Source organism: Giraffa tippelskirchi, chromosome 2, assembly GCF_054371585.1.
Source record: "Giraffa tippelskirchi isolate mGirTip1 chromosome 2, T2T-mGirTip1v1.2.pri, whole genome shotgun sequence".
Taxonomy (NCBI): domain Eukaryota; kingdom Metazoa; phylum Chordata; class Mammalia; order Artiodactyla; family Giraffidae; genus Giraffa; species Giraffa tippelskirchi.
Window position 1 is genome coordinate 117,046,380 of NC_137276.1, and position 26,570 is coordinate 117,072,949.

The window sequence follows — 26,570 nt, forward strand, 5'->3', positions numbered from 1 at the left end:
AATTCTCCAGGCAAGAATACTGGAGTAGGTACCCATTCCCTTCTCCAGGGGATCTTCTTGACCCAGGGATAGAACCCGGGTCTCCCGCATTGCAGGCAGACTCTTTATCATCTGAACCACCAGGGCAGTCCTGTCCTTGCTTTGGGAGGGAGCAAATATATGTGGTTGGATAGTATCACTGACTCAAAGGACATGAGTTTGAGTAGACTCCAGGAGATAGTGAAGGACAAGGAAGCCTGGTGTGCTGCAGTCCATGGGGTCACAGAGGATCAGACACAGCTGAGTGACTGAACAACAGCAGCAACAAATGTATGTGGATGATTACAATCTAGGATACAGGTCAAAGCAGAAGTATGGGCTGTAGGGCCATAAACGCAGGGTGTCCATGTGGTGAGCCCACTGCTCCTAACATTGTCATCCGGCAGCTGAGTGCCTCACGCTCCTGTGTGGGGCTATCATATAGCACCCCTGTTTCACCGCTGCAGCCTATCATTTGTGAAGAAGTCTCATTTGAGCTCTTTTGCTTGGGGTATATGTTGATCACGTCTTTTGTTTGGGGGATTGGGGATCAGCCCCTGATGAGACTGCAGCTGGCCGCTGGGCTCCCTTTAGTGTCAGAGGCTCCATCCCTGGCTGTTTGCTGTCTCTGGAGCCATGATTGTTGTCTGTTTGGAGCTCATGTTACACCTCCTGTGGCTTGTGGACTGAGAACTCCAACACCAGGGAAAGCCCACCTAAGGGTTTCACGATGACAGGATGAGCTGATGGCTTCTGCTGTTCCAGCCCCACAGTATCTCCAAGGCTCTCACACTGCGTCAGCAGCATCCCTAAGCTGGGGCTCGGGGCATCACTCATTCCCAAGTAGCTTTTACTCTTCTCCATAGAACACAGTTTGGGGACATTTTTCTGTTTTCTTTTCCATAAGGCCAGATGCACATGTCTATGGAGCTGTAGGGACACTCTGCCTCTTTGACACTCTGACTGAATGAACGTTTGTCCCATAAAACATTCAGTGGGAGCCCTTTGGCAGGTCTCTCTTCCCATCCCACCCCTGAGCTGTCAGTGGAAAGGCGCCTGCTCTGAGAGGTGGCGCGAATCATAGCTTTCACCTATGGGGCAGGGTCTGGCTCCTTTCTCTTCAAGTTGAGCTACTGGACAGTACCCAGGAGAGGAGCTGGGGGGCGATTTACGAGGCGCTCTCTCTCTTCCCGTCTGGCTCCTGTTTCCCTTTAAAATTCCTTGGCTGCCCTCGGTGTGGGCATGTGTTTCTGTTTATCCTGTAGCTCTTAGTGTAGCTCCTACTTCTGAAAATCTCTGATTAGGAAGCCCTTTCCTCAGCTGACAGCTTGCACTGATCACACATGTGCCCACAAACTAGGACAGCGTCTCTCTGCAGAGGGGACTGTGCAAATTTTGGCCAAAAGGCCAAAGAAAAAGCAGTGGATAAATTTTTTAAAAATTTAGATTTCCTTTCTTTTATAAAAATAAAGGATACATGTGGTTTATTTGAATGCAAAAAAAAAGGAAAGAATATATACAGCAGAAAGCAGTAAAATATAAAGTAAATCCCCCATGCCTCTCCCAACTACAAGGAAAGTTTCAAGTATATTCTTCCAGAAATATTTCATTCGTGCATAAGCATATTTGGATGTATGTGTCTGCCCTTTTGTTATTTTTTAAACTTCAAATGAGATCTTAACAGAATACTATTTGTTCTGTGCTTTACTTATTTTGATTTAATTTTTTTAGAAGCCTTTCCATTATTTTCAGAGACATAGCCTAGCCTTCTGTTGTGAATGGTTGCATTGTGTGCAACAGTAAATTTGGTTGATTTGTTTTCTCCCTTTGGTTGTTTCCAGTTGTTTCTTGTGATGCAATTGCTGTACTTTTCCACACAGCTCTTTTTCTCTTGTCAGAATATATCTGTAGGGTATATGCTTCGAAGTGGAGCAGCTAGATCAAAGACTATGTGCTTTTTTAATCTTAACAAGCATTGCCAAATGACTTTCCTAAAAAAGGGTAATGCTTTATTTGCACATCTTTACCTTGAAATGTTACTGATCACCTTTTTATGTATTTATTGGTCATTTGTATTTCTTCCTCTGCTTATTCTGTTTTTTCTTGGGATGTTTGTTTTTCTTCATATTGATTTTCAGAACTCTTGAAGGTTAAGCAATTTGACTTTTGGACTATGCAATGATTAGAAATATTTTTTCCTAAATAGGCCATTTGCATTTTGATTTCATTTATGGCATTTTGCTGTCTAGAAGTTGAAATTTGCATGTATCTGGATTTGTCACTTTTTGTCCCTTTTTTGTCTTCCAGGATGTTGTGTCTTCCCCACCTTAAAATTGTAGTTAAATGATTTAAAATTTCCATTTAGTCATTGAACAGCTTAGAAAACAGTACTGGCATAGTTGAGTGGCATATTGAGATTTTACCCTGAGACCTTAATTTTTAATGTAGTCAGTCCACTGGGATCACTTATCAGGAAAGCTTTTCCCCTATTAACCTTTATTAGGGTGGATATTTTTTCACTTAATTGTTTTATGTGCTTCAAATTGGAGGAGTTCTTTTAGTGTATCTTTCCCGAAAGTTCATTCAGTTAATTAAATACTTACTGAATTCTTATCATGGTTAATACCTTGCTGCTGCTGCTGCTGCTAAGTCACTTCAGTCGTGTCCGACTCTGTGTGACCCCACAGATGGCAGCCCACCAGGCTCCCCCATCCCTGGGATTCTCCAGGCAAGAACACTGGAGTGGGTTGCCATTTCCTTCTCCAATGCATGAAAGTGAAAAGTGAAAGTAAAGTTGCTTAGTCGTGTCCGACTCTTCTCGACCCCATGGACTGAAGCCTACCAGGCTCCTCCATCCATGGGATTTTCCAGGCAAGAGTACTGGAGTGGGGTGCCATTGCCTTCTCCTAATACCTTGCTAGACTGTATGATTCACAGGATTTTTTTTAAAAAGTGAGTATGAATTATTCTCAAACTGCATTAGGAACCTGCAGTAGAAGGTATATGTACATCAAAGTCAGACATCAAAGCAGAATATAATAACTCTATTAAGAGTACTACCAAATGCCGTAGGGGTTCAGAGAATGGAGACTATACATGGTGAGGGGATGAGGGAAGAGTTCTTTACTAAAGTGACATTTGAGATGGGCCTTGATGAATTGGTTGGCTTTTTAACAGGTGGCGATTTTGGAAAAGAGAAAGCATGAGAAGTAATCGTCTGAAATTAGAAACTTGTGCATTTGTCCTGGGAAGAGCGAGTGATCCACTTGGGTGTCATCTGGTAATACACAGGAGAGCCATGGGGAGGTGTCCAGAGCAGGGCTGAGGTCAACTAGGAAAGGCCTTGAAAGTGTTAGCTTCCATCTGGCAAGCAATGAAAGCCACTAACATTTTTGGAGCAATAATAGATGTGATAGATTAGAAGAGTGGAATGTCTGAAGGCAGAAAGGCTCATAATTAACTGCAAGGGTGACAAAATGAAGTGCTTAATTCAAGGTAGAGTCAAAAAAGGAAGAACAGACCTGAACAGTGTTCTCTGTTTATGATCTATAGTTTGATGATGGAACAAAAATGTTGAAAGTGACCATAATGTCTGGCCTTCATTCAATTCACTCTTCTTCCTTTTCTAATTGAAGTGTAGTTGATTAACAATGTTGTGTTAATCAGTTTACTCTTTTTTAAACTTTTTATTTTGTATTGGAGTATAGCTGATTAACAATGTTATGATATATTATCATATGTGAAACAGAACACCATTCCATGTTCGATGCATGAGACAAGGGCTCAGGGCCGGGGCAATGGGATGACCCAGAGGGATGGGATGGGGAGGGAGGTGGGTGGGGGGTCCAGGAAGGGGAACACATGTAAACCCATGGCTGATTCATGTCAATGTATGGCAAAAACTATTACAATATTGTAAAGTAATTAGCCCCCAACTAAAATAAATAAATTTATAAAAAAAAACAATGTTGTGATAGTTTCAGGTGGATAGCAAAGTGATTCAGTTATACATATACATGTATCTATTCTTTTTCAAATTATTTTCCCATTTAGGTTGTTATGTAACATCGAGTCAAGTTCCCTGTACTGTGCTGGTTATCTGTTTAAAATATACCAGTGTATACATGTCAGCTGGGGTACATGTGTTGAGTCTCAGTACGTGTCACATTGTGCTAGGGTCTGGGAACAGAGCAGTCAACATGATAGACAGGATTACTGCTCTCCAAGGATGGAATTCTAATGGTGCGAGAGCAACAAATAAGCCAAGATGAGGCAGGAATAAAGAGAATATGAATATAAATGGAGAAATTAAGAGGAGGAGCTGGGTTGATGGAGATTCCTGATAACCTTGATTTCATGTTCTAAAACTGAGCGTTCAATTGTTCAAGATAATTATCTGTCTATATATCAATAGCTGTTTCTGGTGATAGTCTCTTTCCATTTTTGTCTCGGTGTTTACAGCTGAGTGATGCAGTGGAAAGCGGAGGTGGGAGTGGGGGTGAGTAACAGTTTGAAAGAAGCTGCAAAGTTGGAAAGGACTTCTAAAATTCGTGGCTGATTGGCTTATCTACAAAGGAGAGGGAATTGAGCAGACTCATGGTTAGACTATATCTTTGGCTTTTGAGGATGCCTTAATTTTCTCACCTGTACAGTGGAGATGTCTCCCAGCACAACCATTTTACTTTGCTTACAATTTTGTGGGTCATAACTCAGGAAGTACATGGCTGGGCAGTTCTCACTAGAGGTTGTAGTCATGAGACTGAGGTTGCTGTCTGGTCAGCTCAGCTGGGCTGGACAGCCAAGGTGCTCACATGACTGGCAGTAGCCATCAGCTGAGATTGTAGCTGGCATCAGTGACCAGTTTGCATTGACCAATTGCATGTAGTCCCCTCAGTGTGGTGATTTCAGAATAGACAGACTTCTTGATTGGCAGCTGGCTTGCCTCAGGGCAAGTGTCCCAGGACAGTTGGTGGAAACTGCATAGCCTCTTCTGGGATCCATTGGTTACAAGAAAGTAAGTAAGGCAGCCTAGAATCAAGAGGAGAGGATGAGACTCCACCTCTCGATTGTAAGAATGTTAAAGAATTTGAATTGTAATTTAAATCTTCCACAGTGTTGCAATACTGATTACTTCGTAAGGTTATTTTGAAGTAACAACTTTTAGAACAACTCCTGACCAATTAACAGTAATGATGATGAGGGTGGTGGTGGTGGTAGTGATGGAGATAGATGATGGAGATGATGAAGTAGATGGAGATTATGAATATGATGGAGATGATGAAGATGATGCAGATGATGGAGATGATGAAGATGATGCAGATGATGGAGATGATGAAGATGATGGAGATGAAGATGATGGGGAAGATAGGAATGATGAGAATGATGAGGGTGAATGACTGTACTACCCTTCTGCAAAACATCTTTTATATTGTTGGAAGGTTAAATCTTGGGTGGAATTAATTACTGGTGTCACCTAATTTATATCTCTTATATAATAACAGGAGAAAAATAAATAGGGCCGATGATTATCATACCCTAGCCAATTCAATATTTGAGAACTTCAATACTTTTTCTACTACTGTTGCTCTTTTATATATTGTATATATCATTTTGTATCTTTCTTTTTTATAATCCATCCTCGGAGATAATAATAAGAGATATTATATTACAAATGTAGAAACTCACACTGAGAGAAAGTACTTCCCAAAGATCACCAAACTTTATAGTAGAGGCTAAATTCCAATCAAAGTCATGTGACCTTGACTGAATCAACTCTATGTTCAGCCACAATTAACAGGCACACAAACTCTAACTGGCTTAAACAAAAGTAGGATGGACACCTGGGTTGGTTGAGTTAGTAACTCAGAGTCGTCATCAAAAACTCAAAGATTCTCCCCATTTCTTTTTTTCCCAATCATTTCCATTCACAATGCATCAGCTTTGCCTGTAGGATGACTCCGTTAGGTCATAGGATAGACACAGTGGTTTCTTTATTCATTGCTGTTTTCGGAGAGAAAGCGAAAACTGTTCCCCACTCACCACCATCTCAGCATGAGCCATAGAACTTGGTCTGATTGACTTTAGTTTAGCTATCTGGATTGCCAACCCCTGTACCATAAAGGATTGCCCAATAGAATGTCATAGGTCCTCTGTTTTCATCTAGTCACAGTCTATCTGGGGAGGTAGGCTTACCATCCAGTGAAGTGAAGTGAAGTGAAAGTGAAAGTTGCTCACTCCTGTCTGACTCTTCGTGACCCCAGGGACTATACAGTGCATGGAATTCTCCAGGCCAGAATACTGGAGTGGATAGCCTTTCTCTTCTCCGGGGGATCTTGCCAACCTAGGGATCGAACCCAGGTCTCCTGCATTGCAGGCTGATTCTTTACCAGCTGAGCCCCCAGGGAAGCCCATCCAGTAAGACTCAACAAAGGAGGGTTGTTTACCTGAATACTCCCTGAGTTCTGTTAGGAAGGATAAGAAGAAGGGACATTGGCTCATCAAATAACAGTATCCACTACAGTTTCCTAGACAAACACTTTTTTCATATACTACATTTCCTCTTGTCAGAGTTTCAGATGGCATTTGGGGAAGCAGGCTAAACTATCCAAAAGTCTTTGCTCAGGGGAGGATTGTATTAATCTTTCTTTCTTGGAAAATAGAAGACAAACGAATAAAATTTAAAAATTTCCAAGAAAATCAGTTTCTGAAAATTGGAACTTTAATCTTTGTTGTGCAAGGAATGAAAATATTTTAGACACATGAGGACTGGTAGTGTCTAAGCAGTTTGCAGTTGAAGGCTTAGTACCATTGGACATTCACTTACTGGTTTGATAGTTTACTCCATTATGGTTCTATGAAAAGACCTGGTCATTTTCAAGTTTTCTAAAGAATGAAATAAAATGCTAATACTCTGTAATTGAAAATGGTAATAGGTCATGAAAGAGAGTTTAGTAAGAAGAATTGAAACTGTGAGTGTCTGTGTTAGACACTCACAATTCACTCACTGTGAATTGTGTTAGAATTCACTCACTGTGAATTGTGTTAGAATTCACTCACTGTGTTAGAATTCTAACTCACTGTGGTAGAACTGTTTCTATTTCTAAAATGAGTGGAAACTTGCCCACGAGTTTCCTGCCTAGCCTCTCTTTTAACATCATTCTCTGTAAATAACACACTCATTCCTAAATTCCACCAAGATTCAAGCCACAATCTGATGATCTCTCTGGGACTTCATTTAGCTTTCAAATGAGGAATAATAGGAATGATGAATCTCTATTCGCTATTCAAGAGCTTTCCCAGAAACACTAACCTGTGTCTTCAAATTGTCTCATTATTGGTTGTAAAAACATCACCAAAGATCTCACATAGCTCAAATGGCTGTAAGTCATTTGTTTAAGGGATTGTTACTAATGACCTGATTATTCTCCTTCATAGGAGAGACTCTGAAATTAGCCGCTACTCTTTATTACAAATGGATTCAATAAGAAGATATTTTAAAAATCTAAACCTTCATGAAATTATTACATGAGCCATAATGAAGCACTATAATTTCACACCTACATGATTTGCTCACCATTCAGTTCGTGTCTCTAAAACTGATTTCCAAACTTTGACATATGCATTCTAAGAGGTATTTCAGGATAAGTATCTTTCATTTTCACTCAAAGACCACACATAATGTATCTTATTAAATAGGAAATGAACACAAAGTTCTATAATGTAGAAAATTATTATAGAATCAGCAAACTCTTTCCCCTAGGAACATTATAAGAGATGAGGTGCTGAATGCAGCCCTGCACACACTATTAGAAGCCAGAGAGATGCCAGTGGATCTAAAAAGTTAATAATAAAAAATAACTGAGGACCCTCCAGGCAACTGAAGGTGATGTGGTCTCCATGTGGGGGAGAAGCAGATGATAAAGTAGAGGAGGGGTTTGGGGACATGCCCTTTTCTTTCCCCCACATTGCCTGGGAAAGCCAGTACCCATCGTGTTGCTTCTGAAAAGAGACAAGCACCTGCTGGCCAGTGAATCAGAGGAGCTGCCCTCGGAAGGCTTGGATCTTCAACATTCCTCCAGCCCTCTCTGTTCCTTGAAGGGTAGATAATTACAACTGAGGGAGTCTTGTGTATTTCTGCAAACACAGAAGTACAAATTATTCTATTAGAGACGATGGCCCGCCTAATAAGTTAGACACAAGTTATGGCCTTGGCATTATCCCCTTCTCTAAAAACCCATCACCAGCTGAGGTGGTTAATATGCCTAAGCAAACATGAACTCAATGGAATATACATGAGACTTCTTAGGAGGGCAACTGCCGTAAAGGAACAACAATAATGGACTCTTGCCTGATGAAGCATAATTAGACACAAGATGTTCAATAGATGTAATCACATACTTCCACAAGGTAAAGGAGAATATTGGAAACAGGAGGCAAAATCAGTTCAGTTCAGTTCAGTCGCTCAGTCGTGTCTGACTCTTTGCGACCCCATGAATCGCAGCACGCCAGGCCTCCCTGTCCATCACCAACTCCCGGCGTTTACCCAAACTCATGTCCATTGAGTCGGTGATGCCATCCAGCCATCTCATCCTCTGTCATCCCCTTCTCCTCCTGCCCCCAGTCCTTCCTAGCATCAGGATCTTTTCCAATGAGTCAACTCTTTGCATGAGGTGGCCAAAGTATTGGAGTTTCAGCTTCAACATCAGTCCTTCCAATGAACACCCAGGACTGATCTCCTTTAGGATGGACTGGTTGGGTCTCCTTGCAGTCCAAGGGACTCTCAAGAGTCTTCTCCAACACCACAGTTCAAAAGCATCAATTCTTTGGTGCTCAGCTTTCTTCACTGTCCAACTCTCACATCCATACATGACCACTGGAAAAACCATAGCCTTGACTAGACGGACTTTTGTTGGCAAAGTAATGTCTCTGCTTTTAAATATGCTATCTAGGTTGGCCATAACCTTCCTTCCAAGGAGTAAGCGTCTTTTAATTTCATGGCTGCAGTCACCATCAGCAGTGATTTTGGAGCCCAAAAAAATAAAGTCTGACACTGTTTCCACTGTTTCCCCATCTATTTCCCATGGAGTGATGGGACCAGATGCCATGATCTTAGTTTACTGAATGTTGAGCTTTAAGCCAACTTTTTCACTCTCCTCTTTCACCTTCATCAAGAGGCTCTTTAGTTCTTCTTCACTTTCTGCCATGAGGGTGGTGTCATCTGCATATCTGAGGTTATTGATATTTCTCCCAGCAATCTTGATTCCAGTTTGTGTTTCTTCCATCCCAGCGTTTCTCATGATGTACTCTGCATATAAGTTAAATAAGCAGGGTGACAATATACAGCCTTGATGTACTCCTTTTCCTATTTGCAACCAGTCTGTCGTTCCATGTCCAGTTCTAACTGTTGCTTCCTGACCTGCATACAGGTTTCTCAAGAGACAAGTCAGATGGTCTGGTATTCCCATCTCTTTCAGAATTTTCCACAGTTTATTGTGATCCACACAGTCAAAGGCTTTGGCATAGTCAATCAAGCAGAAATAGATGTTTTTCTGGAACTCTCTTGCTTTTTCAATGATCCAGCGGATATTGGCAATTTGATCTCTGGTTCCTCTGCCTTTTCTAAAACCAGCTTGAACATCTGGAAGTTCACGGTTCACGTATTACTGAAGCCTGGCTTGGAGAATTTTGAGCATTACTTTACTAGCATGTGAGATGAGTGCAATTGTGCGGTAGTTTGAGCATTCTTTGGCATTGCCTTTCTTTGGGATTGGAACGAAGACTGACCTCTTCCAGTCCTGTGGCCACTGCTGAGTTTTCCAAATTTGCTGGCATATCAAGTGCAGCACTTTCACAGCATCAACTTTGAGGATTTGAAATAGCTCAACTGGAATTCTATCACCTCCACTAGCTTTGTTCGTAGTGGTGCTTTCTAAGGCCCACTTGACTTCACATTCCAGGATGTCTGGCTCTAGGTGAGTGATCACACCATCGTGATTATCTGGGTCGTGAAGATCTTTTTTGTACAGTTCTTCTGTGTATTCTTACCACCTCTTCTTAATATCTTCTGCTTCTGTATGCTATCTAGGTTGGTCATAACAGGAAGTCATAAACCCAAATGTAAATTCAGAGAATACAGGATATAAAAGTTGAAAAAACCCTCAGTAAATGGGTTGAATAGCCAAGTGGATTCAGTTAAAGAACCAATTAGTGAGTCAGACAACTGTTCAAATACTCTGAAGGCCTGAGGAGCAGACAGAGAGAAGGAAAAAAAAAAATAGAAGCTAAGCAATGTACCGAATAGAGTTATTTGATCAGTGTTCATATGAAAAAAAAATCCCAAAAGAAAAGAAAACAATTAATAGAGGAGAGAGAGGAAATATTTGAGAGACTAATCACTGAGAATTTCCCAGAAAAAAAGGAAAGATACAAGACCTTTTACCAACAGGCTTAATAACTCTAACAGAATAGGAAAGGGTGAGGGGATCAATAGGTTGCAATTAAACTTCATATAAAACAAAGATAAAAAGAAATTGTCTAAGGGCAGATCATGTAGAAAAGGGTAAGAATTAGGCTGATCTCAGACTTTTCAATAACAACATAGGAGGCAAGAAGGCAGAATATTAAACCTAACCATTATTTAGAGTTTGAGTATGAAATAAAGATGTTCTCAGACCTGTAGGTCCTTAAAAGATTTACAAAACATGTTTTATTTGAAGTGTTTTTCAAGGAAATATTTCAGCAATACAAACAATAAGTTCAGGAGGGCAGTGTGAGTTATGTGAGAGATAATTGAAAAAAAACTTCAGTAAATTTTACTGTTGATGAGATAGAGAACCTACAAATAAAACAAAAAATGTGTCTTAGTAAATATAAAACTAAAATATGGCCTCAGAACACGTCCAAGGGTATCCCCTTTGAGGTGGAATGAGAATGGAATGAAGGGGTGGTGGAAGTTTGCTAAGGGGCAGCCAGGCAGGCTCATTCCTTCCATGATCCAGTAGGAGCCTCTCAGACAACAAATGAAAATTTAATTTCACACAGAAACCTGTGCACAATGTTCATAGCAGCTTTATTTATAATAATCCCAAGCTGGGAAGAACATCACAGATGTCCTTCAGTGGGTGAATAGTTGAATAAACTGGTTCAGACAGCATGGAACACTATGCAGCAATAGAAAGAAAGAAACTGTTGATATGTGAATCTCTGGGGAAATATGTTGAATGAAAAAAGCCAGTCCCAAAGTTTCATAATTTATGATTCTATCTATATAACATTTTTGAAGTGATAAAATTTGGAAATGGAGAACAGATGTAGTGGTTTCCAGACACTAGAGATGGCAGTCAAGGTGGGAAGTCGTGATGTGGTTATAGCAAAGGGTATTAGGATGCTCGGTACCTTGAATGTGGTGGTGGATACATGAACTTGCACAAGAGATAAAATTATGTAGAACTGTAGACATGTACACACACACATAGACACAAGAGAGGACATCTGAATAAGATCAGTGGATTGCATCAATGGCAGCTACCAGGTTGTGATATTGTACTATATTGTTGAAAAATGTTACCATTGTCGGAAACTGGGTAAAGGATTCATGGATCTCTCTGTATTCCTTTTCATGATTTTATGTGAATTAAGAAAAAGAAAAAGGAAGATAGGAACAAACAAAGACATAAAACTTAAAAATTAAGAATCTTGGTAGTAACAAATCAGAAAAACAGCCACAATTATTAAACAGTAATTATAGTAATTCTGAACACATAGGAGAAAGCCACCAATCCCAAAGATTAAATTCCAGAATGGATTTTTGTGAAATTCAGCCAAATGTGTTGTATTGCATTCATTTCTGGAAAAAGAAAAATGGGTGGGATGGGTTGGGTGGACTGGGGAAGTTTCAAGAGGGAGGGGACATGTGTATACCTATGGCTGATTCATGTTGTTGTACAGCAGAAGACAACACAGTATTGTTAAGCAATTATCCTCCAATTAAAAATAAATTAAAAAGAGGAAAAATGTAAAAAAAATTTGAACATAAAATGTGGTAAAAGGAAAAATTGAACTAAAAGAGTGTTGGAGTAATAATCATATTAGAAAAAATAGCAGTATATATAAAATTTGGCGGGCAATAATGTCACAAATTAGAAGTAAGTCAAATTCAATTACAGAAAAATATGAAAAATCAGGAAGTTTGGTGGTAGGTATGCAAGTGTCTTTTAAACTATTTTTCATGTTTTTCTATAAATTTAAAATATTTAATAATTTTAAAAGTAAAAAAACATTTTATAATAAAAAACAAAAATATTGGAGATGATTAAGGTATTATATGACAGTCACCAGGCCACTCTTGTGCATGGGATTCTCCAGGCAAGAATACTGGAGTGGGTTGCTATGCCCTCTTCCAGGGGATCTTCCTGACCCAGGAATTGAACCCATGTCTCGTGTGTCTCCTGCATTGCAGGCAGATTCTTTACCCACTGAGCCACCTGGGAAGCCCATGATAATGTTGTAACCAAAGGCTGACAGGAAGTTAGCCCTGCATTTCCTCTGAGAGCAGTGGTTCAGCATCTGCCAATTTAGTGCTCATGGTGAGTGTAGAAATGACTACTGTGAATTAACACAAGTCCTAAATATATACTCATGAAATGTATGTATTCCTAAGAGTTGTGGTGCTGGGTCATGTGATTGACATATTTTCATCATTAGTACATCTGTCAATGAGATTTCAAAGGCACTGCATTCATGTATACTCCTACCAGCAATATAGGAGAGGACTGGTAATCTTTGTGGGGTTCCCAGGTGTCACGTGCGTGTATGTGTGCTCAGTCATGTCTGATTCTTTCAGCTGGGTCTCACTCTGTAGTTTAATGTGCATTTTCCCAATGATTAATGTTGTTGTGCATCTTTTCATAAAGTACTCATTGGCCATTTAGATCCCCTCTTTTATGAAATATCTTTTCCAGTCTTGGACCAAAATTGGGTTGTCTGTCTCTTTCTTGTTTTGTGAGAGTCCTGTTTATAGTCAGGAAGCAGTTTTTTGTTGGTTGTATGTATTACAAATAATTTCTTTCACTTTGTGGCTTATCATTTCATTCTCTCAATGGTTTTGTTTTTTGATGAATGTAAGTTCTTAATATTTATAGTCAAATTTATTACTTGTTTTGTTTATAAGCTAGTACTTTTTATATCCAGTTTGAGAGATCTTTGTTTACTACAAAGTCATAAAGATATTATCCTATTCAGACACACATCAGAGATATTGCAGGTTTACTGTCATGATCTAGAACCAAACCTGCAATATCTCTGAGAGATTCCTTAAAAAAAAAATACTAGGAATAGAACCACTATATGACCCAGCAATCCCATTACTAGGCATATACACTGAGGAAACCAAAATTGAAAAAGACACATGTACCCCAATGTTCATTGCAACTCTATTTATAATAGCTAAAACATGGAAACAACCTAGATGTCCATCTAGACAGACAAATGGGTAAAGAAGCTGTGGTGTATATATATGTACAATGGAATATTACTCAGCCATAAAAAGGAACACATTTGAGTCAGTTCTAATGAGGTAGATGAAACTAGAGCCTATCGTACAGAGTGAAGTAAGTCAGAAAGAGAAATATAAATATCGTAATCTAATGCATATATATGGAATCTAGAAAGATGGTACTGATGAATTTATTTGCAGGGCAGCAATGGAGAAACAGACCTAGAGAACAGACTAATGGACACAGTGTGATTTGGGGAGGGAGAGGGTAAGATGTATGGAGAGAGTATAGAAACTTACAATACCTTATGTAAAATAGATAGCCAATGGGAATTTGCTGTTGAAGGAACTCAAACAAGGGCTCTGTATCAACCCAGAGGGGTGGGAGGGGGAGGGAGATGGAAGGGAGGTTTAGGAGGGAGGGGACATGGGGGTACCTATGGCTTATTCTTGTTGATGTTTGACAGAAAACAACAAAATTCTGTAAAGCAATTATCCTTCAATTAAAAATAAACAGATTTTTTTAAAAAAGAAAAAATAATGGTGCTGATAGACTTGCTTGATTCAGGATTGCCATAAACCTTCAATTTGCAAAAAAAAAAAAAGCAGTATCTGTGAAATGAAATAAAATGAAGCATAATAAAGCAAGATATGACTGAATTATTTTCTAGAAGTTTTATTCCTTTTTCACATTTTGATCTGTAATCCACCTGAAATTGATGTTTGCTTGGTGTGAGCCAATAATCATGAGTTTGATTTTTTTCCCTATAGTGTGTGCATGCTAAGTTGCTTCAGTTGTGTCAGCTTCTTTGGGACACTATGGACTGTAGCCCACCAGACTCCTCTGTCTTTGGGATTCTCCAGGCAAGAATGCTGGAGTGGGTTGTTGTGCTCTCCTCTAGGGGATCTTCCCAACTCAGGAATTGAACCCGGATAACTTAACGTCTCCTGCATTGACAGGTTCTTTACCACTAGCGCCACCTGGGAAGCCCATTCGTATAGTGATATTAATCCAGTTGACATGAGTATATTAAACAGGCTGTCCTTTGCCCATTAAACTATATTTCTTATACCTTCATGACATATTTCCATTCTTTTGTTTGCAAACTGTTTGTAGCCTTATATCTAATGATGTATGTGTCTTATAAGCAACATGGAATTGGATTTTGATTTTTTTTTGTTCTAGTCTAAAATCTTTGACTTTTAAATACAGTATTTATCTATTTATATTTAATGTAATTTCTAATATATTAGGGATAAAGAGTTCTATTTTGCCATCTTCCCTATCTATATTATATTCATTCCTATCTTAATTGTTTTCATTAAACCAATACTTTAGTATATTTTAATTTTAAAGCTCTCACATATTGGCTTTTAAAGCTCTCACATATTAGTTATATATTCTTTAAGTCTCTCTGCTTTATGATTACCATAAGGAGTTCAATATGAATCCATGAGTTTTTAAAATTTAATGCATTGAGCACTTTACTACTTTCTGGAAACTCAAGGACCTGAAACTATTTTAATGCCTTTCATTCCCTCTTTGTCATGTATTTTAAGTCTTCATATATTTTAGATCACAAAAGAAATTATTGCTTTTTTTTATATATAAACAGTCACTTAAACTTAGCCACATATTTACTCTTCCATTTTTTTTCATTCCTTTATGCATGTCCTTGGGCTTTCTAGGTGGCTCAGTGACAAAGAATCATCGGCTAATGCAAAAGATGTGGGTTCAATCCCTGGATTGGGAAGATCCCCTGGAGAAGAAAATGGCAACCCACTCCAGTATTCTTGCCTGGAAAATCCCACGGGTAGAGGAGCCTGGCAGGCTATAGCCCATGGGGTCACAAAAGAGCTGGACATGACTTAGCAACTAAATAACAACAATAATGCATATCCTTGCTTCCAGCTGGGATCATTTCCTTTATTGTGCATATACTGCAAGGAATTCTTTCCATTTTTATTTATTGGAAGATACCTTTTTTAATTTTTATTTTTGAATGAAATTAAAATAATTGTATAACTTATAGGACGTTACCTTTTTCCCACTATTTTTAAGATGTTGCTTTATTACCTCCTGGCATACACCATTTCAGTCACCCATATTATTGCTTCCTTGAAGTGAATGTCTTCTTTCTCCCTCTAGCTGTTTTTAAGAGATTTGATCTTTGTTGTTCAGCAGTTTCATTAAGATGAACCTGGGTATGCTTTTAAGTTTACTTTTCCCTTCTTTGAGATTGTATCTGAATGTGTAGTTTGATGTCCCTTGTCAATTACCTGGAAATTCTCATAAATAGCTCTTCTAATATATAACTTCTGTCTCAGTTTTTCTTACTTACTTACTTTTAGATTCATCATTTATAGTTACAGGCTTTAAAATAATGATGATCCACATGTTTAGGAAGATAGAGGACATGGTGGATAATTTCAGAAGAGAATTGAAATGTAAAAAGAAAGTCAACAGAAATTATAGAACTGATAAAGTAACCAAAATTTAGAACACAAGAAATAAATTGAATAGCAGATTAGACACAGTAGAAGGAAGGATTAATAAATGGAAGATAGTTGTGTAGAAAGTGTTTAGTCTGAAGCTGAATGGATGATGAAAAATATGTTTTCATTTAAAATTTTGGGCTTTTGGCTTTCTGTTAAAGTCAAAATTTTTGTGAACATTGAGTCTACATTCCTCATAGCTTTAGCTTGTCTGAGCTGATGAAAGGGCTCCCTGTAAAGGGATCTGTCCTTCCTACTAGCAAGAGTTCACATCTCTCTTATTGCATTCTGTTACTGAGGCTGAGTATCAGTTGTTATGGTTTATATTACTCTTGCACTGCTTCACTCATTTATGTTACCTGGATGAATGTGGGTTGGTAAGGGGAAAAGGTGGAGGAGGGGCAATCTAGGCAGATGAAGTAGCACGTGAAAAAGTACTTGCCCTGGGGGAGTTGGGCAAGTCTAGGGACTCAAATGAAGGCAGCAAGACAAGAGGACAAATGTGAGTAGGGTTGTGGTATTGAACCACTGAGTCTTGAAAAATATTTAGGATCTTGGATATCCTTGCAGACCAAGTAGCTAAGAAGGACTATACTTATTTCACTGTTACTTGATGATATACAAATTTGGCTCCTCTGAATCTTCTGGTTGAAATAATCCATCATTATGTAAAAGTAAGTTGTTCACTCTAACTTTTTAGCCAGGTGGAAAAGCTATTGGTTTAGTATGATGAAACAGCACTGAATTAATCTTTATGCCTTTGTTTCTTCTCTGCCTTATAGCTGCAAGTGTCCGCTGCTTGGAAAAGTGTGGGAAGCTGACTTGGAAGCTTGTCAGTTGCTTATCCAGAGTTTGCAGCTCCAGGAGGCCAGGGGCAGCCTGTTTGCAGATGAGAGACAGACGGATGACTTAGGGGAAAGTGCTTATACAATGGCTTTGGCCACCCCCCTAAGGTCCCACCCTGAAGATGAAAGGAAGACCCCTTTGCAAGCCTTTGAAGAGTGGACGGTGTACCTGACCCCCTCTCCTCACTGTACTAGCAGTGAACAGAAAGAGGTCTGTCCATCCTCATAGGATCAAGGATTCTTATTCTGAGGGGGGCTTTGGGACCACACTCCAAGTGAGAGCAGTAAATACTGGGTGGGCTTCCCACTGAACCACCCAAACTCTTTAAAGTTTTAACAACTCCTGAACATGATTTCAAAATGATGTAGAGTTTTTATAGAAGTTGTTTAATATTTAGGAGAATGAAAAAAACCTTTTGGCATATTTAGTTCTATTTTTATTCTAATTTCATGGTTCTAGTCAGAATATATAAACTAATATATAATTACTGTATATACATAGCCCACACTATATGTCATATATAACATGTAGCTGTTGTCTGTATACATATTATATATGTCATCTATGATATTTAATTCTATATTTAGAATATATATCCTACAATATTTATTCATTAGAATCAAACAAATACATGTATATATTCCATTAACTGTTTTTGCCAAAGCAAGATCATAATGAATGTTAGAATTTGCTCTTTTCATTTAAAAAACCTAAGATATGGCCTGTGATATATGCATTAAAAATTAAAGTGTAGATTTATTCATTGTTTTACCCCAGGGCTGACCTAGATTCACAGAGATCTGAATTCCGCTCCCCCTCCCTGCTTCATCTCTGCTTTCTCTCGCTTCCCCTTGCTCACTTTCCCTTCTAGCCTTAATAAGATCCTTTCAACAAAAGGGCTCCAGGAATTTCTTTCCAGTTTCAGTGCCATCACAGGAGGCTTCAGAGCACTTTTCTGGCCAGATTCCCAGGTGTTTTGAATATTAAAAGAAAACAAAACCTTGGTGAACCTGGAGGAGGGGCTTCCCAGGTGGTGTAGTAGTAAAGAATCCGCCTGCCAGTGCAGGAGACACGAGAGATATGGGTTCGATCCCTGGGTGGGGAAGATCCCCTGGAGGAGGAAATGGCAATCTACTCTAGTATTCTTGCCTGGAAAATTCCATGGGCAAAGGAGCCTGGCAAGCTGCAGTCCATGGGGTCATAAAGAGTTGGACATGACTGAGCGACTGAGCACCCACACCCAAATCGGGAGGAACGTGTCATTCCATGTCCATGTCTCACATTTGACATTAGATGTGCCCCCTCCCTGGGTCTTTGCCACTACTCACCAGGGAACATGTCCGTTTGGGTACCTCGCCTCCGTCCTGTCTGCAAGACCCTGGTCTTTAAGAGCACACACCCTCTGATGACCTGTGCTTACAGTCAACGCCTTCTGGACTTGCCTGGAAAATTGATACTCAATCATATATTTTCATTGAACAGCCTTATGAGAAAGCAAGCTGTTGTAACTCTCTGGAATCCTGCTGGCCTCATACAGTGAGCCTCTACACCAAGCTGTGGATGATCTCAACTCCTTTGATAGCTGTTGCCCTGCAGGTGGAATCCTCCGAAAACCCTGGCTGCCTCGCTTTTGGTTAGCATTGTTGAAAACCTGTGGCCTGTCTCCGTGGGCCAGCTTCGAAGAATATTCTGATGCAAGGGGCACGCTGCCTGGTCATCTCCAGTTCTGTGTCCTTCACGTTCCATGTACTGTCCCTGCATTGCTTTCTGGGGTTTAGTCATAGAGGAAGGTGGGCATCTTTGGAACTCTTGAGCTTCTGTTCTGGAAAGGACAAAATTATACAAACAGAAAACTGATCAGTTGTTGCCAGGTACTGGTGCGGAGGGGTGGGGGTGGGGGTTGGTGGGGGTGGGGGGAGGGGCACCTGTCACAAACAGCAACATGAAAGAGTTGGGGGTGGGGCAGTATGTGAGAGAACTACTCTGTGTCTTGGTTGTAGTAGTGGCTATGTAACTGTGTGCGTGGGTACATGCTAAGTCGCTTCGATCATGTCTGACTCTTTGCAGTGCTGTGGGCTGTAGTCCTCCTGGCTCCTCTGTCCATGGGATTCTCCAGGCAAGCATACTGGAGTGGGTTTCCATGCCCTCCTCCAGGGGATCTTCCCAACCCAGGAACTGAACTACATCTCTTACATCTCCTGCACTGGCAGGGAGGTTCTTTATCATTTGCACCACCTGGGAAGTCTCTGCATAACTGAGTGCATTTGTCTAAATTTATAATCTTACACCAAAATTTTTACTGCATGTGATGTTACAAAAGTGACTGTAATTTTAAAAATAATATCTCCCTATTTTAAAAGTGAGGCTCTAGCTGTTCGATTTGGTTGCATTTGTCTCAAGGCTAAAAAGACAGTACAGCAGATGAGCAGAGCCGAGGCTGCTGGGCTGTATACAGACTGCGTTTCCTCATCTATTAAAGAACAAAACAAAAAATGAGGACAATGGAAAATATCTCGTGAAAGAAGATTGTGAAGATTTAAATAAAATAATGCATCTAAAAGGGAGTGATACATACATGGTGGTGGCAGTTTAGTTGCTAAGTCGTGTCTGACTCTTTGCAACCCTGTGGACTGCAGCCCATCAGGCTCCTCTGTCCATGGGATTCTCCAGGCAAGAATACTGGAGTGAGTAGCCATTTCCTTCTCCACAGGATCTTCCTGACCCAGGGGTTGAACCTGTGTCTTCTGCATTGCAAGCAGATTCTTTATCATCTGAGCCATCAGGGAAGCCCTGATACCTACATAGTACAGGCTTAACTCATAATTGTGTGTGTGTTTATCACTCTTTATGGCAGTCACAACAATCTCTAAGACATTTTTTAAATAGTATACCCTACTTCTTTTATTAAGAAACAGAAAAGACAGCAATGAATCAGTGGAAGACATTCAAGTAAAGAAAGGTTTAGTAAAGGGGACAGTCTTGTTTGTATTTGGATGAAGGATTCTAAGCTACTGAAAGTATGAACAATAACCAAGGGTCTCATTCGGAGGAAGGTGCTTTTGTTTTCCTGCCTTGGTCTCTAGGGACTCACTGGATTCTGGCTCCTCGTGTATTTATCCTGAGGCCACAGTGTCTGTTTGCTTTGCAGCACTGAGTTGCTTTTGCTGTGGAACTCCCTGCTGGGTCTAGCCACCCTGCACTGGTTTCTCTCTTGAAACCTGGTGCCCTGAAGGCAGTCAATTACTTTCTAACCTAAATCTTCCATGAAAAATTGCTGACTTCTTCTGGAGGTCCACAGGGAGACGGATTTTCAAAGCCTTCCCTGTGCTTATCTGCCCCACGTGGGTACATGCATTTTGGTTGCACTGTTCTCACAAGTGCTTTGTCATTAATTAGAGATTTTGCTGTGTTTAGGGTCCCACCGGGCTTCTCAGCACCATTTCCCCCATTTTACAACTGGGCCCATTAAGGCATAGTAATTTGCTGTGGGCTTTGTTACCTAGGAAGTTGGCCACAGGGCGAAGGGCCAATTTTCACTTGCGCTTCCTCAATGGTAAGAGCCCTCTTCTTTTTCAGCTTCATTACAGCTCTCCTGCAAGCGTTGCCTCAGCCTCTGGAAACAATCAGCTGCTGTTGGTCCTGCTTTATAGACATTACCGAAATTGCATGGGGGCCAGACAGAAGCTGGGGAAATCAGTGAGCCAGCTTCCTCCACTCTGAAGTTGCTCTTTTGTACTTGCTGTTCTGGCCATTATACCTGCGTAATTCTCTCTTTCCTGTCTGCAGCCTGTCCTGCTGGGGTGCTTTCTGTTTTTACTACAAAGTGGGCTTCCCTCCCGCCGAGTTCCCCTGGACGGCATCACTCTCCCTGCCTTTTGCCTCCAGCTGCTTCCTTTCCCAGCCAGGAGCTGCTCAAAGCAGCTCAAAGGGGCTAAAAAAGGCCCAGCAGCTTTGAGCATCTCACGCAGGATTTGAGTAGCCAGGGTGTTAAGACGTCTGCAGTAAAGGGAATTAGCAGTAAGATACAGGGTAACTTTATGTTGTTAGTTTCTGTTTCGTGATTGAAGTCTAGTTAACTTACAGTTTTCGTTATTATTGTTGTGGTTGTGGTTTAGTCTCCAAGTTGTAGCCGACTCTTTGCGACACCATGGACTGTAGCCTGCCAGGCTCCTCTGTCCCAGGCAAGAAAACTGGAGTGGGTTGCCATGCCCTTCTCCAGGGGATCTTCCCGACCCATGGATTGAACCCAGCAGGTCTCTTGCATTGCAGTGGATTCTTTACCATCTAACCCACCAGGGAAGCCCTTTAGTTATTATACAGGTCTCCAAAAATGATTGCCAATGTCTCCCAATTTCATTTTATTCCATTTCACATGAAAGGAAAGCTGAAAAAAACAATATGTGGTGAAGTGTGTCCTCACCATCTTAAACTGATTTATAATTCTAGAAACATCTGTAGTGGTTGAAGGGCTTATTCTCCAGTCCTGGCAGATGCAGTTTTACTTCTCTCTCTTCCCCATCACTTCCTGGCTCCCCAGAGCTCTCAGCAGGGCAGCAGCCTCACCAGTGAAGCGGGGTAAAAAAACCAGGGCCTGAACTACATGTCCTCTTTTTTTTTTTTATTTGTATTTTTAACTGGAGGATAATTGCTTTACAATGTTGTAAAGCATTGTATGGTTTCTGCCATACATCACCATGAATCAGCCATAAGTATACACATGTCTCCTCCCTCTTTGAACCTCCCTCCCACCCCCACCCCATCTCACCCCTCTAGGTTGTCACAGAGCACCGGGTGAGCTCCCTGTGTTATGCAGCAACTTCCCGCTGGCTGGCTGCTTTACACATGGCAGTGTATACGTTTCAGCATTGCTCTCCCAATTCGTCCCACCCTCCCCTGCCTCCACTGTGTCAAGTGTGTTCTCTATGTCTGTGTCCCTAGTCCTGCCCTGCAAATAGGTTCAGCAGTACCATCTTTCTAGATCCCATACATACGCATTAGTATACAATATTTGTCTTTCTCTTTTGACTTACTTTGTGTAACAGGCTCTGGCATCCACCTCACTAGAACAGACTCAAATGTATTCTTTTTTATGTAGCAGTCCATTGTATATTTGTACAACTTCTTTATCCATTCACCTGTTAATGGACATGCCCTCTTGGTAGCTCGTCTAACTTGAAATTTGTGAGACCACCCCCAGGGTAGAATGCTCACTTAATCATTAGCTGCTTTTTCTCTTTCTGTCTCAAGGCCTTTGAGGAGAAAGCAGAAAACTTGGGCATGAAGAGAAATTCCACCCTTTCTACAGTTTAGTATTTTGTGTTGCACACCCAACCTCCTGACCCCAAGAGGAGAGCAGTAGAAGCAATAAGGTTGCCATGGGGATTGGTAATTGATTGATTAATTTAAAAGCCAGAGAATTGTAAAAAGTGATATATGTGCATTTAAATATTACTTTTAAAGTTTATCTACTAATTATTTACTACTTATAAGACCAAGGCTCTGTACACGTTTGTACAGGTTTTCCTGACTGGCTTTTCCCATGGTTCTTCTTGCAGAAACCTCACCAATAATGCATCATCAACAAATTTCCAGTTTGTGTTTCTTTAAAGAGGGTTGGAAATTTCTAGAGCACTTACCAAACAGTCCTCAGTCCCTCCCCGCTTAAATATTATTGAGTTTTCCCAAGGTTTTCAACATGGTTTAGATGGAGACAGGAACTCCTCTTCTTTTCCACAAATACTTCATTGCTTTACATAGTATTTATTTAAATTATGTAATTAGAATTTTAAATACTGCTGCTGCTGCTAAGTAACTTCAGTTGTGCCCGACTCTGTGCGACCCCATAGACGGCAGCCCACCAGGCGCCCCTGTCCCTGGGATTCTCCAGGCAAGAACACTGGAGTGGGTTGCCATTTCCTTCTCCAATGCATGAAAGTGAAAAGTGAAAGTGAAGTCGCTCAGTTATGTCCGACTCTTCGCGATCCCATGGACTGCAGCCTACCAGGCTCCTCCATCCATGGGATTTTCCAGGCAAGAGTACTGGAGAGGGGTGCCACCGCCTTCTCCAATTTAAGTACAGCTGGCACCGAAAGGTTTAGAAAACACTCTGTCAATAGGATCGGAAGTTGCAGGCTCACCGGCACCACCCTGGCCCTGGCCTTGGCCCCTAGCTTTGAGGGAGGGCGCAGAGCCCCGGACACCTGTCAGGTGGGAAGAGGGGGCTTCTAGGCCACCATCTAACTGGTTCCTGCCGGTTCTCTCAGTTAATTGATGTTATCAGCTTGCCAGCCTCCTGCCCAAGGAGAGGAAGTGGATGCCTCTGATCTGCCTGCTCTCCCTGCTTTTGGAAAATTACGGAACCACTCTCTTTGCTCCAGGGCCTAACTGTGGCGCCTCTTCTACTAATTAAAAATAGTTCTGTGCTTCTGAGGAAAACTACCTCAGGGCCTTCGGAGCCTCCTTCACCTTGGAAATTCCTTGTCACTCACTGATGAACACTTGAGGGGTTGAGAGAGACTGGTCACAGGCTGGGTGGTGAGAACTGTTACACTTGTGGCACAGTTTCCTTTGAGAAACTGAGATTGAATCCAGGCTTTTACATTTCTGGAAAGTGTACTAACACTCTGTTCAAAGCAGTGATTCTAGTCGTCTCATAGTTGCATAACTCAACAGAAAAACATTTAGAAATTCAAAACAATTTTAATCTAAGAAGAACACAAATGGAAGCTGGCATTTGAGTCTGTCCTCCTTGTAGTTCAGTACTTCTTAGCAACAGGTGGTTGGCAGGGCTTCCCAGGTGACGCAGTTGGTAAAGAATCCACCTGCCAATGCAAGAGACGCAGGTTTGATTCTCCAGTTGGGAAGATCCCCTGGAGTAGGAAATGGCAACCCACTCCAGTATTCTTACCTGGGAAATCCCATGGACAGAGGAGCCTGGAAGGTTACAGTCCATGGGGTCCCAAAGAGTTGGACATGACCAAGCACACACGCACACACACGCACACGCAGGACACATCCCCTGAAAGGCAATCCCCCCAAAGGTGTTCTGTCTTCATTTTCTCATGCAAAAGGACCTTAGGGTTTATGCTGCTATCACCAGAATCTGAAGTCTTGCGTTAAACAGAGGTTGTTTAGGTATTCACTGATGCTATCAATCTCATTTACAAATAGATTTTTCCTCCAAAGTTTCCAATACAGTTTGGCCTTATGCAACATTGGTGTGTCAATGGAGCAGACCAAATTCTCTCGCGTGATCATGGAATAGGAAATATGGCTTTCTAAAGCTTGCCTTTCATGTGAACTAGAAACCACAGGCCAATGAACATGCATGAATTACCAGGCCATTTCTTCTTTCAGCCATATCTTTTGTTCTATTAATGGTTCTATTTAGAACTCATTTCTTAGTATCTTCTTTGTAATAAGCATGTAGATTTGTCATTTCGTTGTTTTAGTCACTAAGTCGTATCTGACTCTTTTGTGACCCCATGGACTATAGCCCACCAGGCTCCTCTGTCCATGGGATTCTCCAGGCAAGAATACTGGAGTGGGTTGCCATTTTCTTCTCCAGGGGATATTCCTCCAACCCAGTGTGCAGATACTTGAAGAAAATTCATTGACAATTCAGCTTTTTCTGACCTAAAGACATCTAAATATTTCAGATGCTTTCCTTACCACCGACAACATCTGGATGCTTTTAAAAGAAATACCCACTTACTCAGGGTGTAACCATATAATCTGAATATTTGGATGAATACATGTATCTTATGGAGTAGTGACGATGTACCATTAGTGTCATACCATGTGCCTCTGTGCTTGTTGGCATTACATAATGACTGCAGAACTCAGCATTTATGTGAAAACATGAATACTTACAAAATCTATTTCAAATAGATTGTGAAAGATATCCTTTGTGGTATTGGACAGGAGTTTGAGGTAAATATTATTTACGTGGACAATAGAAAAAGGTGTTCTGTCTTCATTTTCTCATGCAAAAGGACCTTAGGGTTTATGCTGCTATCACCAGAATCTGAAGTCTTGCGTTAAACAGAGGTTGTTTAGGTATTCACTGATGCTATCAATCTCATTTACAAATAGATTTTTCCTCCAAAGTTTCCAATACAGTTTGGCCTTATGCAACATTGGTGTGTCAATGGAGCAGACCAAAGGTGTTCTTTACGTGGACCATATAACATTTCTGGAATGTATTTGCCAAGCTGTGTTTTGGAAAACAGCTCAAAGGAACATATTTAAGGCTGTGCTTTTAATACCGAACTAAGGAAATGCTTTAATGCATCAGCTAAGCTCATGGATGGTGGTAATCACATCTGGTTTACTTCAAGCTATAGGAGAGGGAATGAAACTTAAGAACGGAACAAACATCGTGAGGCTCAAGATCCATTTTTGGTTTGTAAGGATGCATGTGTGCAGTGCAGGATTTTTAATTGATCTTGAAACATAAGTACTGCTGTGGCTCAACAATCCATAAATGCAGGTTACTCTGTCACCTGTCCTTTCTTTGTGATGTAGCCTGTAACTTTCACTGCAGGAATTAGATATTTTTATGGATAGGCAGCTATTGCTGTTGCCTTATTACATGGCCAAGGAAAATAGGGCTCTGAGTAGGCTGGTAGGGCAGAGAGGGGGATGTCCAAGTCAGGAACCTTCCCTGTTAGCACAGGTCCTGGCCACTAACTGTGGGAAATATTGATGGCTACTTTTTTCTTTTTTTTTAAATTGAAGTATAGTTGATTTTAAATGTTTCAATTAATAGATAACACTACTGTGTGTAAAACAGGTGGCTAGTGGGAAGATGCTGAATAACATGGGGAGCTCAGCTCAGTGATGACCTAAAGGGGTGGGATGGGGGTGCGTGGGAAGGAGGCTCAAGAGGGAGGGGATATATGTATACATATGTCTAATTCATGTTTTTATACAGCAGAAAATAACACAGCATTGTAAAATAATTATATGCCAATTTAAAAAAGCGATTCCATTATGTACGTATGTTTTTTTCAGATTCTTTTCCATTATAAATTATTACAAGATATTGAATATGGTTCCCTGTGCTATAAATTAGGTCCTTATTATTCATCTTATATATAGTAGTGTATGTATGTTAACCCCAAAGTGAAAGTGAAAGTTGCTCAGTCGTGTCCAACTGTTTGTGACCCCATGGTCTATACAGTCCATGGAATTCTCCAGGCCATAACACTGGAGTGGGTAGCCTTTCCCTTCTCCAGGGGATCTTCCCAACCCAGGGATTGAACCGAGGTCTCCCACATTGCACGCAGATTCTTTACCAGCCGAGCCAGAAGGGAAGCCCTGTTAATCCCAAACTCCTCATTTATTCCTCCTTTCCCTTTCCCCCTTTGTAGCCATAAGTCTGTTCTCTATGTCTGTGAGTCTGTTTTGTAAATAAGTTCATTTGCATCTTTTTTTAGATTCCACATGCAAGTGATATCATATTTGTCTTTGGCTTACTTCACTTAGTATGATAATCTCTAGGTCCATCCATGTTTCTGCAAATGGCATTATGTTATTCTTTTTCATGGCTGAGTAGTATTCCATTACATATATAATGGAATATATATATATGTATGTATCACATCTTCTTTATCCATTCATTCATATTGATGAGTTCCTTAAGCACATCACCCAGCACAATGCATTTCTCACATGGAATATACTCCTGAAAGGTACTTGTTGATTTCCTCAGCTT

At 40.6% G+C, this 26,570-nt stretch overlaps 1 protein-coding gene across 2 annotated transcripts in view; it reads left to right on the top strand.

The window, feature by feature from the left end:
* DISC1 (DISC1 scaffold protein) overlaps positions 1–26,570 on the top strand; it is a 406,697-nt gene that overhangs the window by 358,570 nt on the left and 21,557 nt on the right. For both annotated transcript variants that reach the window (XM_081570366.1, XM_081570367.1), the window contains exon 11: positions 16,789–17,062. In XM_081570366.1, coding sequence (XP_081426492.1) covers positions 16,789–17,062 — 274 coding nt within the window. The remainder of the gene's footprint in view (positions 1–16,788; positions 17,063–26,570) is intronic.